This window comes from Mustela lutreola, chromosome 6 (genome assembly GCF_030435805.1).
Source record: "Mustela lutreola isolate mMusLut2 chromosome 6, mMusLut2.pri, whole genome shotgun sequence".
In the NCBI taxonomy this organism is placed as follows: Eukaryota; Metazoa; Chordata; class Mammalia; order Carnivora; family Mustelidae; genus Mustela; species Mustela lutreola.
In genome coordinates, this window is record NC_081295.1 from 113,159,518 (window position 1) to 113,169,918 (window position 10,401).

Consider the following 10,401-nt stretch of genomic DNA (forward strand, 5'->3'; position numbering starts at 1 on the left):
GATTTAGGCCATTTAATTCATAGAAAATACGTGCCGTAAAATCTAATTGACAAAGCTGATTCTTATTGTCAATAGTTAGGTTAAACTTTTTGTCAGCAGATGTTAGATTTCATTCATATTTTGCTTTATTCTCCCAGAGAATTTTATACCTGAAGCCATACACCATAATAACATCTGAAAGAGATTGGAAAAATACCTTTCTCTGATAAAGTGGGAGGACAAGTCATTTTTAGGAAAGCACTCATACAGAAGTTGGGATCTAGAATTCAGTTCCCTTAAAAGCTATACATGCCCATCCTCACCATCTAACGGGTTTTTTTTTAATTGTAGTATAATTAACATATAGTGTCGTATTAGTTTCAAGTATGGAAAGTCTTTACCCCTGAAGGTAAGTATGTACCAGTAAGACCTCTGCTCTAGGACATATAGATGATTCCCAGAGTAACTAATGTTACATTGGTGTCAAATGATGCCAAAAGTAGAATTCATTGTCACATGAAATGTGAGAATGAAGGGCAAAAATCAATTTTTCTTAAAAAAAAAAATAAATAAATAAATAAATAAATAAATAAAATAAAATTTTTTAAATATGTTTGCATAATTGTATATTATAGGCATTTGATTATTCCACTCGTATCCCTAGAATTTTATATATCTGTATTGCCACAAAGTGTTACCTTCTCATTAAGAAAAAAGGAGAATAGCCTTATTTGTGACATAGAGGGTATAAACAGCCTCACCTGCCTGAATGTGGATCTAGGATCTCTCATTATTAGGATCCTAAGTTCCAAGAGAGAAATGGGCATCTACAAAGACTTCCTATATTCTGGATCCACGGTAGTCTCCACAATTGGCCTGTCTCTAAGATAGAATTTGAATTTTGAAAGGCAAAAAGTATCAAAATTTTACTCTGGAATATTCAGAACAAAATTATATGCCCTAAACTAAACACACCGATTCTAATATATTATCATTATTGGTTTGTATCATATTTAATAACCACATGAATTTCTTATTTTTTATATATTAGTTATTTACTTATTATCAGAGCTACAAAGTGAAATTAGAACATTACTGGTATTAAAGTAGTCAAGAACCGGGCTTCAGTACTTAAGTGAATTAATTCAAAGTATCACAAGCCCTAAATTCACCTACTTTACCAAAATATAAAAATAGAGGGACCTGACTAAAGTCTGTAGATGGATCACAAAACCCATTATTATTATTATTGAAAAGTCATAAGTGTATATACTCTTGACATCATACTTAAATAAAAAGAAAATAATAATAGCTAGGCAAGGGTCAAATGAAAATTTAAAAAGTCAGCTTCAAATGATTTCAGGTAGGGTGTTTTGTTTGTTTTTATGAATAAGTATTGTTTTGTTTCTTTGGGAAAAACTATATATTAAGGAATATCCTTTAGAAAGTAAGAAAGTTATAAAATACTTCCTATAGAACTTTAGCCCACATATCTAATCTCACTCATGCCCCCACACCTTTACATCACAATCCTTGCCAAGCATACATTTCTTATACCAGCACACAAACTACATAGGAGGGTTTTTTTTAGAGAGTATATAAAAATTTGAAGAAAGAATTCATCAGATGTAAAAAGCCATAAGTTTATGGCACCTGGGTGGTTCAGTCAGTGGACCATGGGACTCTTGGTTTCTGCCCAGGTTGTCAGATCAAGCCCCTTCACAGCCCCCACCCTCATGGAGTCTGCTGCTCCCTCTCCCTCTTCCCCTTCCCCTTCCCCTGTGTGTGCACAGCCTCTCTCTCTCTCTCTCCCTCTCGGATAAATAAAGATATTACTTATTTATTTATTCGAGAGGGAGAGAGCATGACAGACAGAGAGGGAGAGGCAGATTCCTTGCAGAACAGGAAGGCAGGAGGCGCAGCTCCATCCCAGGACTCTGAGATCATGACCTGAGCCAAAGTAAGATGCTTATCAGACTGAGCCCACCAGGTGCCCCATAAGTAAATAAAATCTTCTTTAAAAAGCCAAAAACTTAGTACTACTGCGGAAATAAAAATTTCCAGTAACTTAATATACTAATTAAGTTATTTTTAATCTGGTTGCATTGTAATTCATTATTTTTCTTCATAGGGCTTCATTATTTCAAAAATGTTGTGCTAGTGGGATCTCTACAGGATCGCTATGTTCCTTACCATTCTGCCCGCATTGAAATGTGTAAAACGGCTTTGAAGGACAAACAGTCAGGTAACTAAGTGAATTAAAAGTATTTCATCTCCATTTCTCTGACAGTGCATCCCATTGTGGTTGTATTTTTATTTTACCAGTTACAAATGAAGTTAAAACTTTTTTCATGTTTGTTGACCTCTTTTTTTAATTCTTTGAAATGCCTGCTTATGACTTCGAATCATTGTTTGATATGGAGTTATTTATCTGTTTCTCAATAAAATTCTCTCTATATTCAAAAAATAAAATAAAAAAAATATATATATATATATCAAACAGTTCTAACTACACATGAGCTTTTTCCCAAGTTTTTCTTGTAGTCACTTTCTCTCTTCTTTTTCATCTTTCTTTTTACTCTATTTTCCACCCACCAATATTAACAGCTATCCTTCCTCTCTTTTTCTTCCTTCCTTTTCTCCTGCCATATGAGATGATTTTGCCAATGAAACAGTCATTCCCATTAAAGAGTTCTTTTTCCTAATTATAAAGGCTGTCCATTTTGCTGCCTCAAAAGTAATCTGTAATTTGATTTCTTCTGGATTATCGGGATTGGTAATTATGGTAGTGATCAGGCTGCATGTTCTGCTCTATCTTGCTTTAGTCAAAGATGGCAGCAAAGACTTACCCCACTTTAATAAAGTAATAAAGATTTTATATATTTATTCTCTTGCTCTTTTTGAATTAACAAAAGAAATTTAAATCACAGCTATTTAAAGCCAGAAGGAGACTTGAGTTCTATTTGCTTATTTTATAATTGAGGCCCAGAGATGCTAAGTGGCTGATCTAAAGTCACTGGTGATTAATTAATTACAGGCGTAGAGCAAGAACTTGGGTGTCCTACCTTCCTGTACTTGTTCAGCTCCTTTTTTGGAATGAGGCTGGTTTTTAAACAAACTATTAATCCTTTGCTTCTTTCCACATTTTAACAGTGAACAGCTTCAGGTTCAGGGAATCTCTCTTATACACATTTGTATTGACATTGTCTAGTATGTTGCCTGGCACATAGTAGATAGTCTAGTCATTTGATAATTATCTTTTCTTAGTATTTTATGACATTAGAATAACCTTTTTTTCCCCTTAACTTCTGTTCTAGCAAGGGACTTAGAGAAAAATTCAGAGGAGATTTAACCTTCAGATGGGTCACAGAAACTAGAGAAATGTGCTTTGTTTTAACAGAGATTCTGTGCCAGTGGGAGACAGGGGAAATCTAATAAAGACAGGTTTGGACTTCTTCCTATGTAAAAAATATTTTTCAAACAGCATGGAACCAGAAATCCAGCTTGAATAACAGTGAAAATTAAAAGAAGGAGGTGGGAGTTAAAAGTTTTCTATGAATCTATGTGATGTTAATGTCTCTCTTAATTGCCTCTCTCTCCTTTCTCTGAATGTTCTTCACTTTTCCTTTCTCATGATTCCACAGGAATAAACCCTGCCTCTCCTCAGATATTTGATACTTTCCTCCCTAAAACTCACGGGTTCATGGATATGTGTTAGTGCTCATCTATGATAATATTAGCAATGCATAAGCATTAAAAACTATTTTGCCCCTTATAAGACAGTTTGTACGTTATGTATATCTAAACTTCATCTTTTATACTGTGAATGACCTCAATAAATTCATTGTAAGAATTAGCCAAAAAAAGGGAAAGAAAAGCACAATTTTGGAATTACAAGCAGAATCAACATTAAATAAACCCTTAGACCGAAAAAAAGATCTTGTTTGATCTTTGAGTCAAACTCACGTTGTTCTTCTGACTGTAGGAAGTTGCTGTTTTTTCTCAGAATAATGCAGAAATATGTGGAATACTGTTGAATGCCACATAAACGTTCTTAAAGTACTTGCTATCGGTTCAAGTTTTAAAAGTTATAAAAGGCAAAATGTCTTTTTTTTTTTTAAATATCGTTGACATATTGTTACCTTATTTTCAGGTGTACAAGATAGTGGTTCAGCTTTTCTATACATTACACTATACTCATCACAAGTGTAGTCACCATCTGTCACCATACAATACTGTTAGAGTATCACTGAACATTCTCCATACTGTGTAAAAGGCAGAATGTCTTAGCATGGCTACCTTATTTTCATCATGATTTAACAAGTCATAAGTGACTTAATATTGAATAAAACTATTTGCTCTGTTATATCGATTGCTTTGATTAAAAGTATCAAATTAATAAGAATTTACAATAAATTTGATATTTTAACTTGGCCAAATAATGTGGTTATTTATATTTTTTATAAAACAGTCTCAAAAATGGTAGTCCAAGAAAAAGAAAACCTTTTAAAAGGCATTCTTCTGCTTTAAATAGGAATAACATAACTAAATTTCATTAGTTATATGGAAGTTGGCATAGATTTTTTTTTTCAGTTACTCATGTTGAACTAATTTTCCTATTTTCTCTTTGTTCCATAGGACAGATCTATTCAGAAATGATCCACAACTTGCTTCGCCCAGTTCTGCAAAGCAAGGACTGTAATTTGGTTCGATATAATGTCATCAATGCATTGCCCAATACAGCTGATTCACTCATTGGGAGAGCTGCACATATAGCTGTTCTTGATTCAGAAATATTTTTAGAGAAATTCTTTCTGGTTGCTGCCCTTAAATATTTCCAATAGGATAAAAACACTGTTAGAGACTTGATAATTACCTCATTCAACAATGATTGAAACAATGTATTATATTAAACTGTAGATGCGGTTAAGTTCTAAGATATATTTATACCTTTTTATATGGAAGATAATTTATATCATCCATGTTTAGAGCTTTTTAAACATCAACTTTACTTTCTAGGTAATGTGGCTGTGCAATATTTTTTTAATTTTATCTTTTTACTTTTCTATTACTTTTTCATATATTTTGCTACATTAAGTATTTCAGTGAAACTTTAAGCCCATCTGTATATCTGATTGTTTATTATTGGCTTTCCACAATCCTTACATCAGACACATTATATTAGAGGCCATGTATTGCAAGAATAGCATGGGATTTTAAATTTTCTAGTATTGGGGTATTATTTAGTTAATTATAAATTTTACTTTTAACATTTTACTATGTTTTAACTGGAAATAAAATTATGGCTGCTAAAGTATATTTTTTGAAATCAACTCTAGCCCTGTCAAACCAGGTAGTTCATATATGACAACGTTATAAAAGTTTTCTATAAAAGTCATTATTACTGTTGCTATTAAACATATGTCATGCATATTAAAACATATTTTCTATGGTGATTTCAACATTATTTCTCATATTGACTTTTATTACTGGAACTTTTTCATGTTCATGTTAGCAGCATCCAGAAGTTTTTGAATGTTTGCCCTCTGCTTTGATTTAGTTGGAATTTTGCTACATTTAGTAGTGTTGCTTGAACTTTCTGACTACATTTCTTCAACTTTTTTCATGTATTTTTCTCGTATGTACATAATAATTGAGTGTTGAAATTTATGAAATACTTTTATGAATTTAGATAATTTTTAAATATTGTTAAAATTTGTTGAACTAAAAAGTAATGTAAATAAAATAATTCATGTTAAAAATGGAACAAAATATTTACATGTTTGGTGATAGAGATGCAAATGTTTTTGATATATGGAGATGTTAAGTCTTTTGACTTTACTAAAGGTGCTGAATAGCATTAAATTCACTATTTTCCTTTCCTGTTTTACTTGTGAAAATAATAATGCACTAAGGGTGGGTAGGTCTGTTTGCATTTGCGAGTTGTGATGGACAGAGGTTTTTGTAAGGATGTGTTGTATAATTGATGCATGTTTTATTTTTAACATTGTGTTATTGCCTCTGATGTTAATAAATGAACAAATGACTATCTAGAGGAACAGCTAAAACACTTGCTTATTTTCAGAATGCTGGGGTGTATTTTTATTTATAATTGGATAGACTGTGTTAATTAATTGTAAGACCAGCATGATTATATAACTTACAGCCTTTGTATTTTTATAATTTATGTCTTTTGCATATATTAAGTAGTTAAAAGGTATTTCATTGGCTCTCCATAATTCTTTACTTTGTAAAAGTATTTGAAAATCTAATGAATTAACTAAGCAATAATATACCAAGTGCATTATAACTGGAAAATGTAAATATATGCATTAACCACCACATATTTTTGCCACACACATTTTTCATCTTCACATACCTTGACCCTGAGTTTGAAATATGCTTATTCTAAGTTTGAATAATCTTCCAGGTTTATCAGAGGATTCATTCATACTCATAATCATGTAATTGTGTTTGAGGGTAAATTGTGCTTATAATCATAGTTGGTTGATTGGTTGTTGGTTATTTTAACAGTTTTTAGAAGCATATCAATGATCATGGTTTAAAATCTACCAGATTTCACTTTTATTTGCCAGGGAAACTATCATACGTTATTCACCTTCAAATCCGGATTGCAGGAATGGGGTTCTGAGGAAAAGGGGATGTGATTGTCTGAAACAGTATAATTGACTTTTAGAGACTCTCATTAAAGTATATACCCATATGAATTCTTCTTAAAAACAACAACAACAAAACAATTATGATTAAGTTAAGCAGAAAAATAGTTTAATGGAAGAAAATTAGGTAGTTCACAGAATTGCTGGAAATGCTGGAGAATGGACTTTGGAAAACAGACAGAAGCCAAGGGAAGCTAAATGACCAAAATCATAGCCAAGTTCTGACCTCAAGAAGAACTGGAAGCTTGTGTATATGTCTACTGTTAGTGGTGCCTCTGAAAATTAGATTCCAAACACTCCATATTCAAAGTCTGATGGGAATGTCCAGCTGACAAAGATTATTCTTGTGCCAGCACTGAGGCTGTCAGGCATCAAAGAGAGCAAGTATGGCTGACCTTTACAGCCTCCACAGTAGAAGATAGGACCATTTCTCTCACCAGATCCACCAAACACATGAAATGGTTTTGATGACTGAACACCAAATATAGAAACATCAGAGATCCACTGTAGTCCCGTCTCTTTCCAACATCTACCTATACCACTTCTACCATATTTACACATTTACATTATACTGACATAATACTATTATCCCTCATCCACTTTCAAGTCCACAATCTCCATGTGGTGTTCATTCCTCCTCTAATTGTGTAATGATCTTGTCTCAATAGTATGTAACCCATAGACAATACTGCCACCTAACCACAACTACCCCTATATATAATAATAGTATAAAATATGAAAGAAAAGGAATATTATTAAATATATAAGCATATGTATATACCAATGAGGAAGAAAATATAACTAGAGCAGGGCTTTGCCAACTTCCTTGCTGAGAATCACCTGAATTGCTTGTTAAAAATACAAATTCCGGGGCCCTATTACAGATGAACTGAAACAATAACCAGGAGAGGGTATGGGCAGCAGCATGCTTAGTCTGTCCCAAAGGCCTCTGATTTAAATTTGTAAAAAATTATGCTAAATACAGTCCTCCATTCTGCCACTGGCCATGAGGCCAGATGGTTATGACTTCTCACCACTGCCACTTACTCCATTTCCCTTGTGTTCAACTAGTAACTTGGTGGATGAAATTTCTTTACCTAATGCTTGATCCAAGAATTTGAGGCTTGAGTGGTCTTGCCTATATATGGTTGCAGATGTTTGCTTAATTTTTATAATTCAGCATGGTATTATGAGGAGGTATTCCAGGAGAGAAGATATCCCAAGCTCTAATCAGACTCCTCTCCCTCCTCCCTTTTCTTCCATGGTCATTAGGGCCAATCACCCCAACTAGTGCCATAACTATTTTTTCTAACTCCTTACCTAGAGGAATGAACTAAAATGACCAGGTTACAATCCCAAACTCTAATGCAGAGAAAACATTGTATCCCCCTTATACCCTACTCTGACTACAAAAAAAAAAAAAAAAAAAAAAAAAAAAATGGTGCACCAACAGAATCTGGAATCATGGAGATTGATGGCAAGAGCAGTGAAGGGTCTAAGATTTTATCCTACTTGTAGGCTTGCTTGCTATAGTTAAATGAATGCTGACAGGAGACTCCCGGGTATAAAAGACATGATTATGGAAAAATAACCAGAACATCAGCATATTTGCACTTGTTCCTGGAGCCCCAATTCCCACAGTGATTGCCAGATGACACCTGTACACACAATGGGTTGCATCACGGGAGAAAAGTCCAGGGCCAGGGACCACGCATTTTTTGAGCAAGCAGCAAACAGGCCAGTCTCCTTTCCTCAAGGGAAATAGCAGTTAAATGGTAGTAATGCTGTATTTAAATGCCTATATGACTAACTACAGAAAGTGCTCAGTTTCAGGAGATGGATAAGCCTTGAGCAATAATATACAGGAATGCAGGACCCTTGGCAGATTGTCCCTCCCCACAATAGAAAGCAAAATATATGGAAGGGTGTCCGATGTTACAAGATACTAGTCCTTCTAGTACTCTTTGGATCCTGTTATTCTGTCTGTAGAAGAGCTAATCACCAAAAATACGATTAAGTCACTGGGATCATATGCCAAATCCTTCAGGACAGCATCCCAAAGTGTATTTTCTCACCTTGTTCCAAAAGTAAAAAGTTTCGGTAGGGTTAACTACTTGCTTCTGGGCTCGTGGGATATATGATAAGGCTTGTTAATGCCACAGGCATCAATACTCTACATTTTTCACAGTAAAGTGAGTTCTTTGGTGAGAAGCAATGTTGTGTGGGATGCTATATAAGATGTACATACTATAAGGTATTCAGTAAGTCCACAGAAAAAATGTATAAAAGAAGCATAAGTCAAGGAAACCAATCCAAACACAGTATAATTGTCCCTCTACAACAAGTTGCTACTTCCTTCATTATAGTAGGATTCCGTTGTAATCAAACCTGCCACCCAGGCTGTGTAGTCCTATATCAGAGGACATAATTAGGATCCTAATTAATTAATTAATTAATTAATCACTGCAAGTAGCGATGCTAGCCAATTAGTCTTGGCAGGGAAAAAGACTATGTTAAAAATTTATGTATCTCTATTCCACCGTGGCTACCTGATAGTGGGTCCCAGCTGTGGTGGGAAAATGAGGCTGACTGATGTCTACGGAGTGGGTCACTGTGGTAGGCAGCCTCTAAAATGATCTTCAGTGGTCTGCATCTGCTGGTATTCACCCTTTGTATAATCCCCACCCTTTTGAGAATGTGTTGGATATACTGACTCACTTTTAATAGAATACATCAAAAGAGAAAATACATCATTTCTAATGATTGAATACATCAAAACTTGAAATGAGATTACAAAAACACTATGGCTTCCACTTTAGCAGTCTTGTTCTCTCATTCATTCTGTGGAAAACCAGCTGCCATATTGTGAGATGACCTTTGAAGAAGCCCACATAGCAAGAACTGAAAGAGGCCTCCAGCCCAAAAACCCACAAAGAATTAAAACCTGCCAATAATCGTACCAGTAAGCTTGGAAGCAGATTCCCCTCAGCCTTAGTTGTGCCTCTATATGAGACTGGAACCCCAGCTAAGAGCTTGACTGCAACCTCCCTCAAGATCTAAAGCCTGAGGCACACTGACTTCCCCACTTCTGACCCACAAAAACTGAGATAAAGTGTTTACTGTTTTAAGACACAATTTTGGTTTAATACGTTATGGAACAAAATAGGTAAGTAACATCAAAATCTTATTCTGATTAAGAGCCCTTCTGAAAAAAATGAAACACGGTGGGATCAGTAGGGAGACAAACCATAAGAGAGGGCTGCCGGGGGTAGAGAGGGTAGGGAGAGGGTGGTTGGATTATGGACATTAGGAAGGGTATGTGATATGATGAGTGCTGTGAGGTGTGTGAGCCTGAGGATTCACAGATCTGTACCACTGGGGCAAATAACACCATATATGTTAATTAAAAAGTTTATTAAAAAAAAATAAAATACCAAAAAAAAGAGCCCTTCTGAAATGGGAGCCTTTCCTTTTTTTCTTAAGTAATGAGATCCAAATATTCTTATGTTTGGGGGTGATTTTGAGAGGTCCTATTCCAAAGAACTATTTAAAACCTTTACAGTCCCAGTCCTTGATCAAAACTTCACTAAACCAGTGCCGATGAAATCATGTAGATCTTTATCTCAAGCCATATCCCTTTCCAGACAAAGTATAAAGTTTTAGCCTCTGAGATCTCTCTCTCTCTGCTGTTCCTTGAGGGCCTCTGTTAAATGGGACTCTAAATGCCAAGGCAGTCCCTTGATAG

At 34.6% G+C, this 10,401-nt stretch overlaps 1 protein-coding gene across 13 annotated transcripts in view; it reads left to right on the plus strand.

The window, feature by feature from the left end:
• The window catches only part of FAM135A (family with sequence similarity 135 member A), a 131,031-nt gene extending 124,999 nt beyond the window's left edge, over nt 1–6,032 (plus strand). For 12 of the 13 annotated variants that reach the window (XM_059178376.1, XM_059178383.1, XM_059178377.1 and 9 more), the window contains 2 exons: nt 2,111–2,224; nt 4,618–6,032. In XM_059178376.1, coding sequence (XP_059034359.1) covers nt 2,111–2,224; nt 4,618–4,823 — 320 coding nt within the window. In that variant the 3' untranslated portion in view covers nt 4,824–6,032. The remainder of the gene's footprint in view (nt 1–2,110; nt 2,225–4,617) is intronic. The other variant, XM_059178380.1, reaches the window with a different exon arrangement.
• The last annotated feature ends 4,369 nt before the right edge of the window (nt 6,033–10,401 follow it).